Genomic DNA, 24,474 nt, shown 5'->3' with positions numbered 1-24,474 from the left:
TATTGGTAAATCTACTAATATGACCAATAATTTTGATATGAAAGATATGGCTTTATACTAACTTAAGGTCCTTGATAAATATGACAATAATGATAATAATATAGTGTCTCAAAAGTTCGATTCCAACCACAAGCATAACCGAAGCGATAGGGATCCCAATAAAAAACATCTCAGTCACCTCAGTGGTGGATGTGTCACTCTATGGTTCAATCCCAAGGTTTTGTGGGTCTCTACACTGACATCAATCAATGGACAAGATCCACTATTGAGATAACTGTGATGCATTTTACTAAGATTCCTAACATTTTTGCAAGCATAATTCTCTTTTGTATTTCAAAAAAAAAAATGATATATTCAACATTTAACCAAAAATACTGGTGACGCGGCGCAATATATCAAGCATAATATTTACGTAACATTAGAAGTACTATGTATCTCATACACCGCACTAAGCTAGACATAAAATACTCAGTTTGCTGAGTATGTATATTAGTCATTGTGTAAATATCACTGGAAGGATATTATAAGAGTTTTCAAATACATGAGATACACCTTAAAATATGAACTCTATTGCACAAAATATACGCTTGCACTTGAAGGGTATAACGATGATAATTGGATATTCGGTACTAAAGACTCAAAAATCCATAAGTGGATTTATCTTTACTATTGGAGGAGCTACAGTGTCTTTAAAATACTTTAAAGAAACGAGTATAACCATATCCACGACCAAGAATAAATTTATAACTTCATATAAAGTTAGAGAAAAAGCAAGGTGCCTTTGAAACTTCTTAGAGGATATTCTATTTAGTCAAAACATGTAATATGTATATATTGTGATAGTCAATAGCAATTGGTATAGCACATATAAATATGTATAATAATAAATCTTGACACATCCATAGACCATAAGATAATTACGGAATAATTAAGTGATCTCTATTGATTATGTAAATTTAAAGGATAACATGGTAAATCCGTTTATGAAAGATAAAACAATAGAGCAAGTCCATAAGAGCAATCACAATGGTATTTAATTGTTTGGAATAACAAAATGTATTGGAATACGTGTTTTATTTATGTGGTTGAGCCAATAAAATGTATTGGTACAATTGTGTAAATTTGTTAGATTTATTTTTGGTGTGATAAAAGTGGTGTACAATATTGACTCATTTGAAGAGCAAGCATGAGAGCCAACCAACCTTCATGCCTCATTGCTTGACCCAAGAAAATAAGACTAACAAATTGGTATTATTGTGTGCGCCATTTCATCCATGACCCATTAAATTTTTCAAAAATAGACTTATGGGCCAACAAAATTGTATTGCTGCAATCGATCTAATGGGTTAAAGCACTCAAATTGATAACCCGACCCTAAATACTAACCCCGGCTTAAAAAAATTCAGATCCGGCCCGTCTTTGAACCCGCCCCATTCACTTCCTCCCTTAATTTTATCGGAAAGGAAATTGCGAGAAAATTCAAACGAAAGGGCAAAAAAAGGGAATGTAGATTTCGAGTTAATTCATCACAACCCACGTAAATATTTCCGCATCCCGCCGATTTTTCTCACAAAACCTCTTTCTTTCCATAACTGCTTTTCTTTTACTTTCAAGTTTCAATCAATTCGTTCATGTAGGGCTTGTTTTGTTATCAGCTTCTTTCAGTTCTCTATGTCTGTTAAATACTGATTTGATTCCCGAATTTCTTAGAGTTGAATAACCCGAAGAATATTGGCGGCCCCGATGGGTGATGAGAGGAGTGATGGCGGTGAATCGTCGAGGGTTCAGCCGACTTGTTTGAGGAAGGGTGACCGACAGCTGTTCTCGGTGGAGCTCCGACCCGGAGAGACTACATTCGTGTCGTGGAGGAAGCTCGTGAAAGATGCCAGTAAGGGCTCCGGATCCGCCCGCTCGACTGATACGCCGGCCAACGCCCATCCCAACCTAGAGTCTCGTATCGCTCCCGTAAGTCCTCGCTGTTGGTCTTCTATTTGCATAACATACCCAAATATATGCAAATTTACGCTCTACATGTTTTAATATAAATGTATTTCGTGGTGAACTGTTCCCCGTAAACTGTAATTCGCTTGGTTGATAATTATGCAACTTCAGAGATGTTTGGACCAGGATGTATGATTTTGCTGAGAAATTCAGGTGAGGGGAACTGAAATTTGTAGGTAGATGAAAACCTTGGAAAATAAATGTTGTTTCAACAACTTATTAATTAATGTCTAAATTTACTCAGGAAAAAAGAAGATTGTTCCAGAATTTAGAAGTAAGGGTAATTTTGAATATCAGAATTAGATTTGTCTTCATTCCAATGAATCTGTAAGTCTTGTGTAGAAAGAGTTTGGTTGCTTTGTTTAATAAATTGGATATATAATTTTCTTAGCCCAAGTAACTTTGTTCTTGATGATTTTGAGGGTGGGTGTAACGTGAGTCACCTTTTCATGACTCTTTTTTTTGTTCGCCTTTGAAAACCACATCGCAAGAAACTTTTCTTTCTTCTCATTTATGTGATTTGTTCTACGTGGTATTGTTCATTCTATGTGTTTTAAATTTGTTTTTCTTGCTTGACCTTATTCAGGCACAATTAGCTGAAAGCACAGAGATAGACGCACCTCATCCAAATCGTTACAGTGCGGTCATTGAGAAGATTGAGCGCCTTTACACTGTATGTTATATTTCAGGCAATTTGGTGATTTCTCGTATGGCCTATTTGCGACTCATCTTTTGCAAAATCATAGATCCAGACATTAAAAGTAAAAGTAGTTCTACATTGTCGACAGTTGAATTATGTGTGCTAATACAACCATCAATCATTTCCAGGGCAAGGATAGTAGTGATGAGGAAGATCTAATGGATATTCCTGATGATGATCAGTATGATACCGAAGACTCTTTTATTGATGATGCTGAATTGGTTGGTGCTTTTTTCCCACCTTTGAATGTCAAGCTGTTGATATCTACATGAATGCTGCCGATATTTCCTTTTTCCTTGGAGTATGGAGGTTATAAAAGTGAATTTATGTTCATCCCTTATGATGCAGGATGAATATTTTGAAGTTGATAATTCTGCAATAAAGCACGATGGATTCTTTGTTAATCGGGGGAAGTTGGAACGCATGTGAGTTTTCTGTACCTGACCATTTATGAAAATATAAAGTGTTGCTAGATGCTGGTTCTCTTTACTTTGTATTCCACTGGTTTGTCTCTGCTTTTCTTAGAGCCACAAATATATCCACAACAAAACTCTAGAATTATCCTTGCTAGATACAGTTACCGACATATATGAATCCTTTAACATGTGGAGTTTTACAACTGTGAGATGTTTCTGCCTTTACTTTTCTACTTGATTTTTGTGAATTGAATACGTAGATTGTAAAGCTGGGAAAACATGATTTTCCTTATTAAATTTGGTCAATGGTTGTCACACACTGTGGTTGCTTTGTCCTAGATGCTAACCAAAGTAGTTCCAGTTGTTGTAGCTGCGTTTATAGCTTGGTTCAAATGAGGATATAAGTATGAGTGCGAATATGGCTTTGTTTGTTGTTATGGTAGCTTGGTTCAAATAGTGATATAATACAGTTATAAGTACAGCAACATACCAAACTTCCTTCGTATAAATTTCCAACATTAAACTTTTCATGTAAGCTTTCTTTATAAATTGAGAATTTTTTTCTTGTATAAACGTATATACACATAGATATCAGAGTTTCTTTGATTAGACAAAAATGGACCTTACAACTGGCACACAGGGGCATGCATATATGTAATCCTTCTGTTTGTCTGTTTTCTACATGCATCAAAGAGGCAACCATTTTTTTTTTATGTCTGTGGAGATCTTATTTCGAGCATTAAAACAAATTTTATTCTCTCCATCTTGATTCTTGAGTATGTAATTTTTTTTAACATAGCCTGCTGTTTGTTTGGGGCAATAGACGTAGAATTTACAATATTCTGTTTACTAAAGAAAATCCTTGCCCGTCACATGCAAGGTGACATACATCATCATTCATTTTCTTGTTGTAGTATTGAATTACTTTGTAGCTGTCCAAATAAAAGCGTTGAATTCACTCTACCATCTTTTGGCTTTACTCTCTGGTACTATGTGCATAGCCTTGTTAAGATTTACTTAATTTGGGGTTTGCGACGTGTCATGCCAGGTCTCTCGGTTCAAGAGTGTTGTATTGCTGTTTATTATATATTAAAAGAAGTTGATAACATATCCATTCTGTCAGTTTATTTTGGTAAATTATGTACATCCTCCTTCACTGATTTTTATGTTTTGTCTTACAAGAAATGAACCTGCTCTAATACCTCACCAGCAACCAAAGAAAAGGCGAAGAAAAGATTCAACAAAGGCTCTTGGTGAGGATGGTGATGGTCGTGTATCCAATAAACCTGCAAAAGTCAGTAAGGCAGCAGCTGGAAAGTCAAATCCATTGCTCAATAATTCTTCTGCTCCATCTCAAAATTTAGCTGTGAATAGTGGTCACCATGAGGAAATGAAGTCTGAAAATCAATTGAATGCATCTGGGAATTCTTCCAAGAAGAAGGCTGCTGATACCAAAATGATATCCGATCCTTCCCCATATTTAAATGTTCCAAATGGCGATGCTTCTGCATCTCAAGCAGATGCAAAAGATATTGAAAAGCCAAAGGCTGGAGATGTACAGGCAAAGAATCCCAGCCCTAAGTTGAAAGATGCCAGTGGATCCTCTGATGCCTCACATCAGAAATACTATGAGAAAAGTGCTTATTCAGTATCCAAAGTGCCATCTGCAAAACCATTGAATAATAATGAGGTGGAGCTATCTTTTCGAATGGGGGAAAAGAATGGAATCCGTGAACTGTCCCGCACTAACGTTGTAGAGAATAAATCTTCCATTCAAATAATGGTAAGAAACTCTCTGTTTTCTTGTTTATTTTTGGCCCTATGGCAAGTGGCAACATTACTTCGTGTTAACAGTCATAATTTATTAGCTGTACTTGGTGGATGGTGTCAGCAATTGTGGTATTACATGGATATTGGGGGTAGAACGTGGAAACTGGGGAAACTTTAGACTTTGGGGCTCTGATGTTTGGAGTTTTTAGTGCATTATAATTCTCAAGCACATATGTTTCCTGGAAAACAGCATCTCCACATATTATGTGGCGGTAACGCCAGTAAGGTCTGCGTACATCTTGCCCCCGACCCCCCAACTGCGGAGCCTTATGCACGGGTGTTGTTTACATATGTTTCCTGAAACTGTCATCATAAGAGATGCAATTGCTTTGATATTGAAATGGAAACATTTCTAGCACAATCATCCATGGTTTGTTCTATAGTCAATTGGTTGAGTTGGATAAAATTTTATGTATTAACTAGATATGTTCATGATTCTGCTCATCTCCATTAATTCCGATAAAGTAACTTCTAAATATGTTCCTTTTTTCCCCATTTCCAAACTCCCAAGCTTTGGTGGAAGTGTATTGTTTTGAGAATAGTTATATTCTCATAGGCATATACAATAAATAGGATTTGGTAACTGAAATCTTTTTGGCATGTTATTTTACTCTAGATGCAGATACAGGAAAAAAGGGTGAAGCATTGGTTAAATCATGCAAACCTTGCCAATTTCATCTTTAGCTTGTTCTTCTAACTACAGCATTTAAGTTTTTCCTTATATGTGGTGGTCATGTTCTGACATGCAGAAAACGTCTCATGTGCACAAGAAGGATGGTTCCAGTTTTAGGTCTAAAAGTTCAATGCTTGAAAGGGCCATAGGGGAGCTACAGAAGATTGTTGCAGAATGTGAGTCTAGAAATTTTTTAATCGTTTCCACTATTCTGATGTTGACAATTTGGGGAAGCCCTTTCAAATTAGTTTTTTGTTCTTTGCTTTAAATGTACAGCAAGACCACCTGGGATCGAAAATCAAGAGGCGGATGCTTCATCCCAGGCAATGAAAAGGACTCGACTTACTCGAGAAATGAAGCTAAAGCTTTCTAAAGTTGCTAGACTAGCGGTACACGAGAATTTTGAATGTCATTACCGCTTTTGTTTCTTGTTTATGCATTCCATTTAGTTTTCATTAACATGCTCTTTTTTGCCAGTTGCTTTAATCTGTTAAGAACTTGTTTTTATAATTGGTTGCAGCAGGCAAGCCAAGGGAAAATATCACAGGAGTTAATCAATCGCCTCATGAGCATTCTTGGTCACATAGTACAGCTCAGAACGTTAAAGGTAGGTCCATGTGCTAAGAAATAAAGACGGGATTTGTTATTGATTCTTTTTTTGGTAATGAGAATGGCATTAAAAATAACTGTACAATATATGAGTGACATACCCCAAGATGAAAGTTCACAAGTAACACAACAAAAAACAAAAAAATAAAACCCTGAAATGTCACGGCTAGAAAACCATGAAGCATCTCAAGATCAAGCTCTGTAGAGACCATGCACTAATGATAGCTCCACTCACGAGTAAACAAGTAATACCACTAATCGTTATTGATTCTTGTTTGATTTCTGGACGACTTCATTTGATTGGAGTCTTGGTTGCTAGATTTTCTGCAAAAAATTTGGCCTATGATAAATAAATAGGCCCTTAGTACAGCTGCTCAGAAGGCTGTATAAAGTAGAAATTGTACACTTATATAGTGTTCATTTTGCTCTTAGATTGTGCAGATGCATCTCCCTCGACTGGAAAAAAAATTCAAGAGACAGAGTATCATATTTTGATTATTAGTGTGAAATTCCTCGATGCTTATAATGGCACCATATTTATTCTTGTAGATGTCTGTAGTTATTGGCATGTGTCCTTAGATAATTGATGGGATTCCAGCCTTCTTTTATCGTAATTTTAGGGTTAAGTTTTGGAACATGTATGGGCTAGTTTATAACCTCAATACTATTGTATTGTGATTAATTCCTTGGCTGTAGCTTTGGTCTTGCTGTCCTTCCTTTCTAGAAAAAAACCTGGAAAAGAGGAATAGTGTAGTGATTTTGATACCTGGTTTAACTTTCTTGTACTTTGTTTAATAATTCACTACTAGAACAAGCTTGTGACGACTTATAATGGTAGAATGATATTGATTTATGTGAATGAAGTTTCTATTGCAACTATTTGAACTTCTAGTTGAATTTAGAAGTGGCTGATTATGAATTAGCCTTTTGGTTTTGTCTCTCTCATGATTTCTCTGATTTTCATTTTCATCTGTCTTGTCACTGATCTGGGACCTTTTTCTTTATATGAGTCAGGACACTGATACATTCTTTTTATTGCTCCAGAGAAACTTAAAAGTTATGATCAACATGGGTTTGTCAGCGAAGCAGGAGAAAGATCATAAATTTCAGCATCTAAAGAAGGAAGTGGTTGAGATGATAAAAATGCGCGTACCATCTTTAGATTCCAAGGTGTGATTGATTCTCTCTCTGTAGATTTATCTTATTACTTTAGCTTCCAAATTTTTGGGAACTAATTCATTGGCAGCTTTAATTCAAAATCTTCAATTTCATTATCCATTTAGGTTGCACCGTTGCAACTCTACCCCTAAACTCTATAAACATACACATATATAAAAAAGGAAAACAACTCCAGTGTACAAGACTCCCGTAGTGGGCGGGGTTGGGGACATGTATAATGTATGCAGACCTTACCTCCTATATAATATATGAAGGGGTTGTTTCCAACTTGTGACCTCTACCATTGGGCTACATGTTCACTTGTACTCTATAAACATATATATGTTAATATTAACTTGATTACAATTTAATTACTATAACATATACATACTGAAAATTAGTTTTTAAAATATATACATATGTGGTAAATTTGTGTCTATATAAATATATATATTTTTGTTAAAACCTAAAATTTGTATTTTGTTGACACTTCCTGTGCATTGTGCGGGTCCCCCAGTAGTTTTTAAAAAGATTCTTCGATTTCCATCTGCAATGTAGGAAAAATGTGTTTACTGATTCCTTGCTAACTTATTTGCACTCTTGATCACCATGTGTCCTTTTGCCAGAGGTTGTCAATTGTTAATATCCTCTCATACTTGGCTTTTGAAAAAATAAAAATACTACTTTTGCGGGTACCTTTTTCTTTCAAAAGGCATCCCATGGAAAATTTGTCCTCTCCTCTTATCATACTTTTGTAAAGAATTTGTTAGCAATTTTGACTATGATCCCTCCGCTTTAAAGTTTCCTCATTATAGTAGGCAGTGGCTTTGTAAGTGGCGTATAAAACTTCATGAACAGCTTCCATTCCAATCCACAGCTTGTCTAATAAGACACTTTCCAGATTAGTAGACCATTCAATCACTTTGGCATTCTTTCGAAGATTTGAAAAAAAACATGCATCTACCAAAATTTGACCTTTTCGCAGCACCCCGCCTGTAAAGTAAACATGGGGAGACCATCCCTCCTCCGTATTGTCTTTTTCTCTTCTTAGACTCCACTCCATAACTTACCTGCTTTCTCTCTCGATGGCTGTCATATGTTTGTGTATTTAATTGAGATCAGTTTTATGAAAACGCATATGAAGGTTTTGCAAAAGAAACATGACCAAAACCATTTTATACGACATTCTAATATCTCCTTATTGCTGCTTTCTAATCTCGGAGCTAATATGCCTTCAGTATTAGTTGAGATGCTTGTACAGCATCCCAGTATCTGAAGTTTTATTTCTTGGTGTTAATGTCAAATAAATCATTTGATGACTCAGGCATTTGAACAACAAGCTGGCTTGTCAGATGATTTTCAAGAAGTTGGTTCAGTGGAAAAGGGAGTCAATAAAAGGAAATTTCGCATGGATGCTGCGATGGAGGACAAGATTTGTGATCTTTATGACCTTTTCATCGATGTACTGATTTATGTTTGAATTTGTGCTTTTGCATGAATTTCCCTTGTGTTAGAGAGAACTCTTAGTGTCTTAATTTTCCGTTGTTTGATTTTTATGATTCTAGGGGTTGGATGAAGATTCTGGTCCACAAATCAGGAAGCTGTATTCAGAGGTTGTTTACGTTTCCTTATAATAATTATTATTATGTTCTGTTTTGCACTGCATAACAATTTGGCTGCTTCTCCATACTCTCCTGTGCATGACTTGTGACTGAATTCTTCTGCATCATATCAGCTTTATAAGGAATTCTATTTCAATTTGTTAATTTAAGTAAGTAGATGCTTTTCTGATTGCACTTGCCACTAATATTCATATTTAAATCTTTTCTTCTTAGTTTATTTGCTTTTGTTCGATGGTAGTTAGATGTTTTTTTAATGATTTTGAAATTTGAGGCCAATATGTGATTCAGCTTGCAGAATTGTGGCCAAACGGTTTCATGGATAACCATGGTATCAAAAGAGCAATTTGTCGGGCAAAAGAGAGACGCAGGGCATTGTACACCCAACATAAGGTATTTTAGGCTTTCCTTCCTCTCGCACTTTCTTCTCTATGTGTGCACTTGTGCGTTGTCATAGCTCAAACTATTATTTCTAGTTTGGAAGCTTTTGCTTCTTTTTTCTCTCTTTCAATGGGAGGTAATGCCATTTTCTGAGAGTAAACATGATATTTAAATATTTAATTCTGACACAATTCATGTAAGTTTAGTAATATTTGCAGAGCAACCAACTGTGATCTGTTTCAAAACTCATGGCATTTGAGAATGAGGGGACCCAAAAAAAAAACTGGCACATGATTCTTTTATAGTCATCATTTTTTTTGGTTCTTTTCTTAGTCTATGTTAAATGACATCTGCTTAAATTATATTGGCACTGCGTACAAGGTTGTTAACTTGAACCCTACTTGGGATCAAGTGATACGGATTAAAATTTGGAGTGTTAAGGCAAGAAAGATACTGCCAGAAGGCGTGGGAGATTTTTTTATTCGTGTGGGCTATTAAAAATTATTTTAACTGAATTGTGATCTTCTAATGGAGAAGACTACAAGGATCAAAGTGACTCCATTTGACCTATGGTTGGCACAATGAGTGGGCAACACCATAAGGAGTTTCGTTTAATTTTCACTTGAAACTGCTGTTGTTTGAAGTAGCTTATTTTGTTTCCTAAAAGAGGATACCTTACAGATGCAAACATTTGGTTCCAATGGACTAGAATTGAATTGTCAATTTCTATAGTTAATTATCTATATTGAAATGAATGGAAAAAACAAATACATGTGGTGGATTTCCAATGATGTTCTCATAGACTCGTGTAGCCGACCCCGAACTTTTGGGATAAAGGCTCGGATGATGATGATGAATTATCTATATTAATTGTTGAAAGTCATTACTATTGATGATCATGCTGGGATGGAGATACTAGAATAAATTTATTGTTTTATAATCGATTTTAATGTTTTTAGTGGGATAATGTAATTTAATCAAATCAAAGAATTCATTAATGGCCTTGACCCAAAATTTCCCCTAAATTGATAATATTAAAACTAAAATTACTAGGAAAATTGCAATGCTATATCACCGGATGTTCAAATGCCCAAGAGATCTTTGCTATAATTAAAGCTTGTAGTAATGTAGTATCATCACTTGCTATTTTTTTAAATGTATTTTGCTTCACTCTTTTTGTATGTTGTTTTTATTTTATTGATGTCTACTTCCTTTCAAGGATCAGGAGACGATAAAGAATAAGAAGTTGTTGGCCCAGAGATCAGAGGCGGCGGCGGCGGCTAAAGTTGACACTGGTTCAATTGCTCAGTCTCAAAGTGTACGGGACAGGTTGGCTACTGATCACGATGGTCATGTTTTGGTTCTCCCTCACAAGTCTGTTTCCAATACAACAGCAGCGGCAGTCCGAACGCCTAGTCCTTCCGCGAGTGCTCCCAATTTGAACAGGCCAAAACCAGAGAAGTCGAAGGGAAGTTTAACTCATTCAATGGGTGATGCAAAGATGGCAGATGGGGCACCACTAGCAAAGAAAAAGGTGAAGAGAAAGCCAGAGCCAGGGTTGGATGGAACACATCCCCATCCGGAGAAGTTACATACCCAGTCGGATGAAAGACACAAATCCCTCAAGCTGGCTTAAGTTCTTCCCCAAAAATCAGTTCTTCCGTTGGCTGCACCTTCGGGCTTGAACAGTCAAGCTGATCATGTTGCCTGAAAGAAAAGGTTTAGTCACAAAAGTGATTGCCTAACTTTCAAAACTTAGGACAGTTGGAGACGCTTAAATTCTAGATCAGTTGTTTTTCTTTTAACATTTTTGTAATCACTATTGTTGGATGTTGTCTTATGGATTAGAGTGCTGATATAAATAGGAGATGTCCAGATATTCTGTGGTATGTTTGCCCATCGCTTGATGGGGAACTTTCTCTTCTTCTATTGGCTTTTTTTTAATCGTATTTTGTGTTTGAATGTAGGTTGTGTAATTGTCAGGGTAGGCGTAGATGGGCACAACACAACTCTTGGCGCGAGCGGGAAGTTGTGCGTTTAAGTCTCTTGAGTGTTTCTATTATCGCAATTTACGAGTTGATTGATGTGGTGAACTTGATCGCGCTAACTCTTAGTGTAAGTGGGAGGGTGGGAGGTCGTGAGTTCAAGTGCTATTGGTGTTTCTATTATTGAAATTTGTAAGTTGGTTGAGATGGTGAATTTGACCGTCCTAACTTTTAACGTAAGTGGAAGGTTATAAGTTCAATGGGTCTCAATCAGGTCTCATTGATTTATGGGAGTTGTGGAGTCTTTCACGTGAAATTTACCAAGTGGGAGGTCATGAGTTTAATGGGCCTCGGTCATGTCTCAATACTGGAATCTTCCATGTGGTAGGACTATTGTGCACCTCGGTTACACCAATAAACAACCCGAAATACGCTTCCCAGTTCCCGCGTTTATTCTCTTTTTTTTTTTTTTTTTTTTTCTTTCCATTATTTTATTTTCGCTCCCAATCTCCTCAAATTCAATTGTGACTTGAGACCAAAACCTAACACGGTCTTTTTGCTCTCTCCTACTTGCCAACCTCTTCGTTCACTGCATTTACATAGGTATACATACATGCATAAGAATCGGTGAACTGAATTGAGGAAGAAATCAGCGATGTTGAAGACGAAGACGTTCAAGGGAGCGAATGTGTTCATGTCGCGGAAACTGGTGCCTCCGGAAATCTTCGACGCGCTTCTCGATGCGCTCAAGCATAACGGAGCAGAGGTATTCCTATGCTGCGACCCTTCCCGGAATGGCCCCGAAGATTACCACGTCATCGCCTCTCCCGACCACGTGAGCAAATACCTCGCAATTCCAATAGCCTAAATTGTTTTCCAAATTTTGTTTGTATTTTTTGAGCTTGATTTTCTCTTTCCAAAATTGGTTTTACAGGAGAAATTTGAGGATCTCAGAGCTAAGGGCTGCAACGTGCTCGGTATGGTATCATTTTGAAGCTATTGCTGATTGTTGTTTTAGTACTGTATTAATTATGACTTTACTGAATTGCCTTGGAAATTACAGATTATATAAGTACAAAATGAACCTGCAATTCTTTTAGGGCTGTTGCAAGTCGAATCTGTCATAAATTTTTTCCTGTACTGGCATATTTTAACGAAGATCTCCTCCTTTAATCTCACATGCCCTCGTGTGTGTGACATCCAAAAAAATATGCCTTTCATCTGTGACTATGTGTGCCCATTGTTGAATTTCTTTCCGTATTTGCTTTCTTGTTCTGTGCTTTTAGCCAACTAGGTTATCATTTTCGCAATAATGAGTGCCATCCAGCATGAATGTGTAAATCCCATTATAGATGCAGCGGAATCGAGGATATTGTTTGTATGTTCTTGTGGAGGGCTGAAGCACCCACCAACATTGTGCCTGCATAATGGTGAGATGCCAAATGTGGTTGCTAAGTAACCTGCACATGGAGTTAGGGTATTATTTGTTAAGCTGATGGGAAGATATGTTTCTACTTTCTAGGCATAGTTTCAGTGATGGAGCATTTAGCATGCTATACCTTTTATGTTAGTAGTACACATTTTTGACATTTGATTTGCATATATTCTATAATTCAGGTCCTCAGTGTGTTCTTTCATGTGCAAAAGAGCATAGAGCTTTGCCTAAACAAGGGTTCAGATGTTGCCTTGCTATGGATGGTCTAAAAGTACTTGTATCTGGTTTTGAGATGGATGAAAAGGTATTGGTTTTCCAGTTTTTCTATGTTCTGGTCATCATATGCATTAGACTAGTGATTATTCTTTAGAACTTGCTCTGCCCCATTCAAAATTTTCAGCTTTGCATGGCATTTGAATTCTCTTTAATAGCATCCTTTTTACATTCGTATTCAAAATCCTAAGGAGTAGCTACCACTTGGCTGCTGGGCCAGGAACACCTCTATAGCTAGAGCCTTCACTGTATATTAATTCAGCTGACCTTTTTAATACTTTAAGCTGACACCAGCTTGTAATCTGCATCGCATTTAACTACTATATTACATTTGAAGACATGCATTGGCTGATATAACCAAGGAGACTTGCTATTCCCCAAAAAAGATACTAGTATATTACCAAGGGAATTGACTAGAAAATTGCATTCTTGGCTTGTTTAATGATACATAAGTTCTAGACTTTGCATGATTTGGCTGCATTTTGTGGGAGCTAGCTCTGGTGGAGATCTTATTTTTCTCAAGTTCTCAGTTTTAAGAAAATTTAGTCCATATTTGCACAGATGTTTCTATTGTTACTCGTACTGTTAAAGGTGCACTTCTAATTTTAAAAGGGTACATGAGAAATATAATTTATATGTTTGGGAGTTGACCACTGATTTGTTTGATTTACTTAGAGTCTATTTACCACTGCCTTGTTTGCTTTAGCTTTCGTACATTTACGACTTCTTTCAATGTGCTTTTTGCTTGTTTAGGGTTGTCATATGATATACTCATATGTTGTTTTTGCTTCAGTTTCTTGACTTTGCTCTTCTGTTTTTGCTCATACTCTAGGCTATTGCTTTCTCATCTTGTGAATGTTTTAGAACTAATAATCAAATGTGTAATCTACATTACCCATATTTGTTTGTTTTACTTTCCATGATTTTTTTTGTGTGTGTGTATTCTGATGCGGGCAACAGTATTCTTCCTCAAATAAGTTGGTTAATTTCATTTCATATGCAGCTTCCCTTGAATGTGTTGTTCTCTGGTCATGCTTCCAACGCAGTATTATTATGTTGATGGTTTTGAATATCTAGTATACTGTTGTTGCAGGTTAAGATTGAAAAAATGGTAACAGCAATGGGAGGAGTGTTGCATACAAAGGCATCTTCGGATGCTAGCTTTGTAATTGTAAAGAATGTTTTGGCTGCAAAGTACAAGGTTTAGTGCTTCCAAGTTTTTGTCCATTTATAATTTCAAATGGCTTCCTTTCTAATGTTAGCTTTCTCATTATTCTTATCATTCATGGCATTTGAAGTCCTCCTCTAAAAAGAAAATTGACACTGGGTTTGAGATTCGGTTTTTGTTGTGTGGATGTCTTAATTTTTGAAATAGTGATATGTGATGTTATTTAGCTATATTCTCTCTTCGTGCTTTGTGGTAAATTCCCATATTAACTTGAATGGTGATTTTAGAATGGTTTGCCTCTTGGTGGAACGATTCGATAAACCTCTAGATTCATGTTGAGTTTCTTAACATATTGCTTTTTGATATCTAGAATTCTGAATACATCGTTTACTATGCCTGAGAGTGAGAGGTGAATTTTTACAAGACTAATAATGGTTATGAAATCAAATTATTTGTTGATATTTTTGGGTCATTGCAGATGTTGTTAATTATAATGGCTGTGGTATATTATTTTAATCTTTATGCTTTACAGTAACAAGTTTTGTGGGACACATCACACAACAAATTATTATGTCAAATTTTTTTAACATCTTTCTGTCTTCTTGCAGTGGGCTTTAAATATTTTGCAGAAACCAGTTGTTACTCTTAATTGGTTATATCAGTGCTGGAATGAACACCGTGTTGTCCCCCAGGAGTCATACAGAGTTCTTCCATTTTCTGGGTTAACTATATGTATTACCAGAATTCCAGCAGGTTATAATATAGACTGTCTTTGGGTTCTGCACATAATAGACTGTTTCTATGTGTTTAGGCAATTTGTATATTTAAAATGATTTCTACAAGCTATGCTAAATTTCTCATTGCTCTCAGATGAACGGAAGGAGATTGAAAAGCTTATAGTACAAAATGGTGGGAAGTATTCTGCTGAATTGACCAAGAAGTGCACGCATTTGATTTCTGATATATCCTTTCTAGTTCGTTGAGATTAAGGTGTTGGTCTTGGATCGCACAAATGTATTCACATTACATAAGCACACAACTCAAATTGATTTATGGAATTCTTACTAGAGCTTGGGCAACGAAGTGCTCAAATCCGTGTCTCATTCTGTGGAGGCCATGTTTCCACTGGGGCCATCGGAACCTGCTTTTTCCTTGACCACTTTGTGTCCATTTCTTAAATTTATAGTATGTGCATTCTGGCTACATGTCTGTTTCAAGCATGCATTAAACAATTATATTATGAACTTGTGGATGTTTTAGCAACTCGTATAAATGCTCTTTAGAGTTTAGACAAGGAAAGACGATTACTTTGCATTCTCTTACATGCCTTATAACTGCTTCTAGAGTAAAACTTTTCTTTGTAAACTCCTGGAAGATTTGGATTTTAGGATTCCGAAATTAATTCAAGTGCAGAAACAAATTTTCCTTGACTTGTTATTAAGCTCCTGAAGGTGACAAATATTTGGTTGCAAGAAGATGGGGCCACATTCATATTATTACTCGGAAATGGTTCGATCAATCAATGACTAGAAGAGGTAATTATATATGGTACTAGTTTTCTACGGGGTCTGGTGCTGTTTGAGTTTCTAGAATACAATTTTGTCTTTCAACTCTCACATGCCAATGCTTTTGCCATTATATCTAACCTTGAATTCATCTTCTTTTGATGATTAGCATGTCTTAATGAGGAGTCCTATCCTGTTCAGGGTGGTTCCAAATCTTCAAAGAAAACTGTGAGTGGTTGCTTGATGGCCCAGCAGAGTCAAGGCAATGATTTTGGAAATCAATCTGCACATTCCTCTGTGCCTGCAGAATCAAACATGCATACTGATCCAGATCTTGAAACAACTCTTTCACAGAACATGTCATCTATGTTCGCAGATGATCCCATCTCTATCAGAATGGGAGATAGTGAAGTACCTACAGTGGAGACCACAAATGAAGTAAATTTTGATGGCTGTGTTGCTAATGATTCCCAATCTGAAGATAATGATATGTACTTGTCAGATTGTCGAATAGTACTTACTGGCTTTGAAGCTTCTGAAATGAGGAAATTAGTTAATTTAGTACGTAAAGGGGGAGGCTCACGGTATATGTCCTTTGACGAAAGGCTAACACACATTGTTGTTGGAACTCCATCAGAAGCGTGAGTTTAAACTTATACAATGCATACTCATAAATATGTGCCTTTTTATTTCTTGTTTCTATGATTTTTTATTTCTGGAAATATTGAGATTTGTTAGCAACCATTCTGACTGGATTTGAGCATGATGACACTCTCTGCATGCATTCCTTTTTTTTTTGTTGCATATTTTACTTTATTTTGCACTCCATGTTGAATGAAATTCCAGAAAATTATCCTTCCCACTTGGATTTTGCTTGATTCTCACATACTCCTAGGATGTGACAGTGAAAAAAAGGAAGCCAGAGGCCTTGCAGCTTTGGGTATGATTAATGTAGTTAGGTCTAACTGGCTTGAAGATTGTGATCGTGAGAAGAAAGAAGTTCCTGTTTTGCGAAGGCATGTTGCCTATGATTTACTGCTTCCCAAAGGTTTGATGCTTTATGTACCTACTTTTAATCACCTGGCTCATGACTGTTTGTCATAATGTATTATGTATTGTTCAATATCGGTGTACATTGTAATTTATTTTAAATCCTTATTTATTGTCTTGATTGATAGTTTTGTCAAGAAAGCTTTAAGTATCCAATGAATTTTTAGTAGAGTTTTCAATAATTGCTCATTCTTGTTGCTAGAATCTATGAAGTCTACCCGAGGAGCAGTGATGGGTATGACTGGTACGAATCAAAGTAAAAGCTCCACAGTTCATTCAAATATTGTATCTGATCAGTTACTGGCCAGTACTAATTCTGGAACTGTAGTGTCATCGGCATTGGAAAAAATTATGGATCAGACACTTGGCGCTGAGATGGACAGGGGTGGTTCTCTGGAAGCAACATTGAGATTTTCCAAGAAAAGCTTACTTCCTTCTGTGAATGATCACATTAATGATCATAAGAGGACGCTGCATGATTCTACTGCTCCAGTTGTTCAAAACAGGAAGTCATCAAATGTATTTAAGCAGAAATTCTTTCGCTTTTCAAATTCGTTTCCTGAAGATAGGGTAAGCTGTTAAGGTTCATAACTTCAAAGTAAGCATATGATGAGATTTTTTATTTTGATTAGTCATGTTTTCTTTTATTATTGCTATTAGCATGAGAGGGGACTTGAACTTGGGATCTCACCTTTGTTCAAGTCTTAAAGAGAGATTAACTGGACTATCTGTTCAAAAATATTCGAGCTACAGAAATGCAAATTGCAAAACTTTGAATGATGGGAGTTTTAGCCAAACTAGAATTACCACTGTAATTGAGGCATTAGAGAATTATGCTTCATAATCAGGGCGGGGAATATTGGAACCTGAACTTTCAAAATACCCATTCTATTTTTCCCATTCAGAAAAGAGAATGTTGTGAAGTATGTTTTGACCTAAATGTTCATAGTACACTAAGGGTTTTAGTGCTTTCTTCATTATTATCTCATTATTTTCTTTTAGTGAACTGGTTGGAAGAGAATGATTTTAATTATATTACAGTTACCATAATTTCTTGTAAGACAGTGTGTTGACCTTTTAGCCCTCGCCCCTCAGTGATGTCTAAAGTATTTGTTTGTCACTGAACTCTACGCCCTAAATAAACTATCCATTGATACCTGGACAAAACTAACAACCTTAATGGTTTAATGGACAAAACTAACAACCTAAATTTCTTTGTCCTTCCTGTTTACAGATATTATTCATAAAGTCCCAGAACTTCAGCTATTTCATTCCTTCTTTTGCTTGTTTGCTCCAAATTATGTACCATTTGTGCATCAATCAACCATCTACTTACCCAAATACCTGTATACCCTTTCACAATTTCACCACAAATGAAGACTGTTTTTATGCCGCAGAATTCATTTCCCTTCTGTCGAATCCCTTCTTACTGATTTTATGGCAGCCCTAATATTTAATTTGGGTTGTTAATTCCTCAAAATATGGTTAATTCTGCGCACTAAATAAATGGTTGATCATGGACATCTTAATTTAAGTCGTCTTATGTTTCAAATTCTTAATCCCAACCCTCAAGCTGTTTGAATGTGCTAGTCACAAGCAGAGCGCAATGGCTTTGATTCAGAAAGAGGTTGCTTGTGCTATCCAAAGAGAGTGAGTCACAGAAATACTGTGGAGATTAAACATAATATTTTTGTTTACTCATGTAGGAACTAGGAAGAATCAAATAGGCTTTTGAGTAACATGCATGCTTGTAATTAGCATCGAGATATAGAGTAAAGCTTCTCTTCACCATATTACTAGGTACTCTAATATATTAAGTAGTCTTATATCAAAGAATTTTCTGTTTATCATTTCGTAGTTCAAGTTGTTAATTATTAATATTGGAAGGAGGTTCATCGCTTTAATATGTAGTTATGCATTTTAACAGAAGGGCATTACTTGAATTTCAATATACGTTCTTAGAAACTGGATAATTTGAAACCTCTGTTATCTGGTGGCCTAACCTGTCATGCCTTTACTTCTTTTTTTTGAAAGAACAAAATTTTATTAACAGCACCAAGGGGGTGCAACCCACAAAGCAAACAGATCAATGATTAAGATTCGCAAAAATATTAGAACAAGAGCCACTCAGACAAAGCTTGAGTTTAGAGAGCCAGCCATCCAAAAAAACCCCAATCGAGCACTCTCTGTCCTGAAATATCCTAGAATTGCGCTCTTTCCAGATTAACCAGCAAGTAATTTGAATAATTGAGAGCAAAAAATTGTGCTTAGCCTTGTTGGATGCGAGAAAGTGCCAAGCCTCAACCTCTAATTACTTATTGCTTCTTGGCAGTCTTTCCTTTCGCACTGCCAGTTTTAGTATGGATTTGATATTTTTTGGTTTCTTTACCTATTCATTTTTTATTTCTTTCATTAACCATTAATTGTTTCTCTGCTAGAGAGCTGAAATTGTTCAATGGGTCAATCAAGGGGGAGGAAAGTTGGTGGATGACCATATAATACATACTGTGCACTATACTATCGAACGCCATGGTGTGATAGCAAAGTCTGCAGATGCTTACCAAACTACATATGTATCCAGTCACTGGATCCGTTCTTGTTTAGAGGTAAACATTAATAGTTCATATATGTAACTATTCTCTTTTAGATATGTTATGGACTTATGGGAATATTTTTTGTGGTATGATTGCTTAATGCTGGAGGTAGAAGTGAGACTTCTATCTTTAGATGGCCAAAATCCACAGCATCACAATCTTGATCCATAACACTCTCTGGTGATTATGCGACGTAAGAAATTTGACAGCATTGAACTGTTAATTGTCATCAGAAGTTCAGAACTATATGAAAATAATGTTGATTTCAAGCCATTGCTTCTCAATTGCCATCCAAACATCTTTAATCCCCCAACCAACGTCGTTAGAGTTTATTCCTCCTACGTTGTTGGCCATCTTGAGAGGTGAAATCCTCCTCTAATACAAATTGACGCAGGACGGAAGTGTGAAGAACCAGAACTAAACCACATTAGCTCTAGAAATTAAAGTTTATTCAATGGCAAAATTGTTTCTAACAACACTATTCATACCTTTATATAGGCACATCAAACTAATCCTACTAGAATTGGAGAAAATAATCTAATTACTAGAATTAGGAAAACATTCTAAAAAACCGCATAACTTCTATTAACACTAAAACTCCTGATAATTCTATGAGAAATACAATTCTAATAAGAGAAGGAAATAATTAATCTAATTCTCATAATTACTAAAGGAAACTAGTAAACTTATCCTATGTCATAGAAGGTTAAAAATACTAGGGTCAATGGCCCCTTTGTCTTTATGTGGCTCTATTTCCGATAATGACTTAGCTTTAATTATTAATATCTCAGTTTGATGCCTAATCTGTTTATGCTTCATCTGACTGAACCATATTTTACCTAATATTAATCCTCGTATGTTGATTTGTAATTGAAGATAAAAATTATTGAGATGACCTGATAAACTAACCATTCTGCTTCACTGGGGAAAAAAGCTTAACAATGAAGTTTGGGTAGTGGCAAAAAGGACATGCTAGTACTTTATGTGAATGTTTGTTGCAAGAGACTATTAGCTTTTCCCAGTTCTTACACCAAAAAAAGTTGGGAATCTGTGTCTTCTTGTTTCCCACAGAGAAATTTAGGTTGGAACCAGCCATGTGTTTTGTGCATATGCATGGGTTGGACAATGCTTCTCTCAGGTATTATATACAACCTTCTTTATGGTAGCGTAAGTTGTATTTCTAATTGGCATTATTGACACTAGTTTTGTTATTACCTTAAGATTTCTTCAAGTGCATTTTGGAATTACTAGATAAAGAAGAGTGGCCAATACTAATGGTGACATTGTTGATGAAGGACGGATCATTGCTGGCTATTGGCAGTCACATTCTTTTTTCTCCACTCCCTTGTCGGATTCCATTTCCCGGGTTTCAAAGCTTTCGGTTTTGTGTTTCACAATATGAGGAGAAAGATCGAGTACTACTGAGAAATTTCTGCTTCGTTCTTGGAGCTAAATTTGCAGAGAAGCTGACGAAAAAGGCCACTCATCTACTGTGTAAATTTGCCAATGGACCCAAGTATGAGGCAGCTTGTAAGTGGGGGATACACGTAGTTACCTCTGAGTGGCTTTATGAGTGTGTCAGGCAGGTAGACTTCTACAATTCACTCTTCCTCTTTAGATATATTTTAAGACACTACTTCCCTTTCATAAACTTGAATGTGTGTGTGGGTGATCATGTCATAATACATGTACCTGGCCTATGGTCTTTGTCAGAATGAAGTTGTTGCTCTGGATTCATTTTGTCCAAAAGAAGTTACTGCAGAGGATCGAGAAGCAGGATTTTGTACTGTGAGCCAGTTTCCTACCCAAGCTGCTCGAACATTATCTGGGGAGAGTCCGTCTCAATTTGTAAGTCAATTGCACGAGCCGATAATCACACCTGGTATTGGAGTTAACAGCTCTAGGGAAATGACAAAACAATCAAGTGTTAACTGTAAAAGGGCAAGGATTTCAGAAGATGATAATGAGAAGAGTCGGTTTTTGGGTGAAGAACATGCAACTGATTCTATTTGCAACTTGAATTCCAATGGAGATGACATATCAAAAGATATTGGGGAACCTTGTAATCTTGTTCCTGATGTGGCTGCAGCTATTGAGGACCTGTTGGAACAGACGAGTAAGGTAGGGACACATGATTTTCAATTGGTTTATTGTTCATATGATTTACTGGGTCGTTTATTTTATGTCTGGTTTTCTCATAAGATTCAAGACCAGAAGTCTCCTGAGAGGACTGGGGGCAGTAGAAGTGTATCCTAATGTATAATATTTTTGTCATTCTTTCATCCCTTCTGCTATTGACGTCTGCATCAGTTTCCATCCTTAATTCCAAAGCAGTTTTTTTCATCTGATTGTTCAATCCTTGGTGGAGACAATAGAGATTCTCACCCTGTCATTGGGTTGTCCAAGCACTGGTTAAACAGGTGACCATTTGGTAACTTATTTAAGTTACAGATCTGATCCAAATGATTGATTTACTGAGCATGTATTATCTGTATCATTGTGGGTTATAATGTCGATTTTAGGTATCAACTTGAGCATTTGTATGTTTCTTCATGTTTGCATGTGGGTATGGGTGTGCATGTCTTACGTATTCCTGACCCGGATTCAAATTATTACAGTCTCAAATTTATTTTTTCTTCAAACTGATTTGTTAGTAATTATTGTTACAAACCATTGCAATCCTCAATTTGTTCTCTGTCTACTTTTGAGTTTTCCTTCTGCTGAGTTGACTTCTGTCATTTGCCATCATACTTTCATTAATGTCTTTTTTACAGTTGAACTAGCTTGCCAAAAGCATTTTTATCTACCCACCCATTACTGAGTTTCTTGTATGTGGTAGGAAATGAGCTTGAACTTCTATGATTGCAGTTAGAAATGTCCTCGTGTTCACAACTGTAGGACAGAGTTCAATATTTAAGCTGATCTATCTTGTGACTCTTGTCTGTGGAAACGGTAGCGTGTAATAAACATGTGTTTGAAGTTGCTGCTTTGTGTGGACAAGAATTTGGGTTTTAGATTCCTACAGTTCATTCCATTATGCAAAAGATGATATTGAATGCTAATGTCTAAGCTGCTTTGCATAACATGTCAAGAACAGACGCTGTGTTATTTCCCTCTCTAAGCCATAGTCCAAAGATTACCCAACTGACATTTTGAAATATATTCTCCAGTGAAGGATACGCTGAAGGAGTAGGACCCAAGTTGCATCTTCTTCTATTCTTCAGAACATTTTTTTTTCCAATTTTATATAGTTTTTGTTCCCTTCGAACATCTGCATGACTCTACTTTCTCCACGCACTATAACATGGGCAGATTTTCCCTTTTCTGCTTGTCATGGGATTGACAGCTTCAATTTGCGGGATTGTATAGCTTAAATTTGTGGGAAAGTGTGACAGGCCTGTGACCTGAGATAGTGATGCTGAATTGTAAATTTGTCCTACAAACTCTGGCATGTTATCATATGTCTCAGATACTTACTCCTGCTACCAAAAGAATGAGTCAGTCTAAGAAGGTTTCTGAAGCCAAACTTGTTTTCCAACACTATTGACCTTCTCAAACTTTAGAAGGCAATTCCTTTGAATGTTAATTATTTGTATTATTTAAGTTTTCTATAAGAGCCTTAAGAGGGCATGCAAGATGAGTTTTCAGCGAAGTTCCCATTGAAAGAGAGGATAAATGTCTTAGAATTGTGATGGCTGCTTATTACTTCACTCAGGTTTTTTTGACTCGATAGTTGATATTGAAATTACTTTTTCAGGACGGGGAAAAAAGACGGTAGCTGCAATCCTTCTGAAGATCTGAAAGAGAGAATATACGATGGTTTTAGTGAGACACAAACAGAATCTCAGGTTTCAGTTCTCATCCATCTTGAATTTTCTTTGGTCTTTGCATATATTAAAAATGCCATTTTTAATGTATGAATAACGTGTTGACTTTGGAATGATACAGAGCACTTTGACTCGGGAAACCATGTATTTTTTTTTGGTTTCGAACTTTTTTCTGTCCTTGCTATACCATATTTTTTTAGCTTGATGATAATGTCAATGCTTGAAATATAGGTTGTTGGTTATGAAGAAGATTTGTCTGGCAGACAAATGCTTATAGACAGAGTTCGAACTCGTAGTAGCAGCACGTGTTGAAGTCGATCAAGTTGTGCAGAAGAAAGAAAATAAAATTCTGTTTGTCAGCAAATATCTGGGAAGATGAAGCTTCCATTTAAGCCTAATGCTGCTTTTGGCATATGCAAGGTAACCATTTCTCGCCTTAAATGTCTTTTGAGGCCTAGCCAAGGTGTTTGTGAAGGAAGGGAAAAGAGACCATGCTTTCATAGAATGGGACTAAGATGGTGTCTCAACCCTTTGGGAATAATTTTGTAAGAGTGTTATATCATGATTGTATATTGAAGTCTTTGATTCCATCCTTAATCTTGGACAGATGTTATTAATCCAGAGAATGGCAATTGGCAAACCATTTGGGGCCCTTTTTGAGGTGGCTGCAGAAGCAAGTGTTGATATCAAGGCTACAACCTACATTTCTTCTGTTCAAGAAAGGTTCAGGTTTGAAGGAATCAATCTTGCTTGAAAAAACATTTATGATCAGGTGATATTGGTAAAGGAAACATAACTATAGTGGTTAGTGGATTATCTTTAGTTTTTGAGTCAAATAAATTATTCTCAATCGTCTGCAAATTAAGGATGACACATGATTCCATTTGTGAATTGAGAAGGTTAATGCGTATGGTGTGAATGTATGTAGTTGAAGATGTTATTAATTTTGTAAGAAATGTATTTTAATCCATGTTATCCTTTTAATACTTATTATCAACTTCATGAAGTATGTACTAGCTATCATGCATGAATCATGATTGGATTGACAGTAGAAAGCGAACGGATACGTCTTAAGATTCAGTTAATGCATATAATTGGGACATCAGGAGCCTATTTTGGGAGATTGGTAGATTCATGAATAAACTTTCCAAGAAAGTAGAAATAGAAATAGGGTTGCCGTCTTGTCTTATTAGCCCGTTTTCCTGTGTTGATTACTTGCATTAAGACGGGTTAATAAAACTTTTGGTAAT

At 36.2% G+C, this 24,474-nt stretch overlaps 2 protein-coding genes across 6 annotated transcripts; both read left to right on the top strand.

The window, feature by feature from the left end:
• The first annotated feature begins 1,454 nt into the window (after nt 1-1,454).
• LOC119997434 (ubinuclein-1-like) lies at nt 1,455-11,312 on the top strand. Of its 4 annotated transcripts, none has more exons than XM_038844457.1 (14): nt 1,455-1,537; nt 1,711-1,965; nt 2,588-2,674; nt 2,830-2,922; nt 3,050-3,126; nt 4,300-4,900; nt 5,697-5,796; nt 5,897-6,009; nt 6,141-6,227; nt 7,274-7,399; nt 8,712-8,849; nt 8,953-9,000; nt 9,298-9,399; nt 10,613-11,312. In XM_038844457.1, the coding sequence occupies exons 2-14, from the start codon at nt 1,744-1,746 to the stop codon at nt 11,021-11,023; spliced, it is 2,205 nt and encodes a 734-aa protein (XP_038700385.1). In that variant the 5' UTR covers nt 1,455-1,537; nt 1,711-1,743; the 3' UTR covers nt 11,024-11,312. The 4 variants fall into 4 exon arrangements, with proteins under 4 accessions (XP_038700385.1, XP_038700383.1, XP_038700386.1 ...); XM_038844455.1 differs by having other exon boundaries at nt 10,607-11,312; XM_038844458.1 differs by having other exon boundaries at nt 9,305-9,399; nt 10,607-11,048.
• A 553-nt stretch (nt 11,313-11,865) lies between these two features.
• On the top strand, nt 11,866-24,208 carry LOC119997229 (DNA topoisomerase 2-binding protein 1-A). Of its 2 annotated transcripts, XM_038844108.1 has the most exons (18): nt 11,868-12,207; nt 12,307-12,349; nt 12,990-13,111; nt 14,174-14,281; nt 14,857-15,001; nt 15,119-15,210; nt 15,690-15,783; nt 15,923-16,394; nt 16,659-16,801; nt 17,006-17,373; nt 19,242-19,409; nt 20,693-20,983; nt 21,111-21,518; nt 21,600-21,644; nt 21,732-21,817; nt 23,155-23,245; nt 23,456-23,644; nt 23,832-24,208. In XM_038844108.1, exons 1-17 carry the CDS (start codon nt 12,028-12,030, stop codon nt 23,534-23,536), a joined length of 2,937 nt encoding a protein of 978 aa, XP_038700036.1. In that variant the 5' UTR covers nt 11,868-12,027; the 3' UTR covers nt 23,537-23,644; nt 23,832-24,208. The 2 variants fall into 2 exon arrangements, with proteins under 2 accessions (XP_038700037.1, XP_038700036.1); XM_038844109.1 differs by lacking the exon at nt 23,832-24,208 and having other exon boundaries at nt 11,866-12,207; nt 21,600-21,646; nt 23,456-23,568.
• The last annotated feature ends 266 nt before the right edge of the window (nt 24,209-24,474 follow it).

This window comes from Tripterygium wilfordii, chromosome 4 (genome assembly GCF_013401445.1).
Source record: "Tripterygium wilfordii isolate XIE 37 chromosome 4, ASM1340144v1, whole genome shotgun sequence".
In the NCBI taxonomy this organism is placed as follows: Eukaryota; Viridiplantae; Streptophyta; class Magnoliopsida; order Celastrales; family Celastraceae; genus Tripterygium; species Tripterygium wilfordii.
Note: the sequence above shows the minus strand (reverse complement) of the source record. Positions and strands in the feature narration are given on the sequence as shown.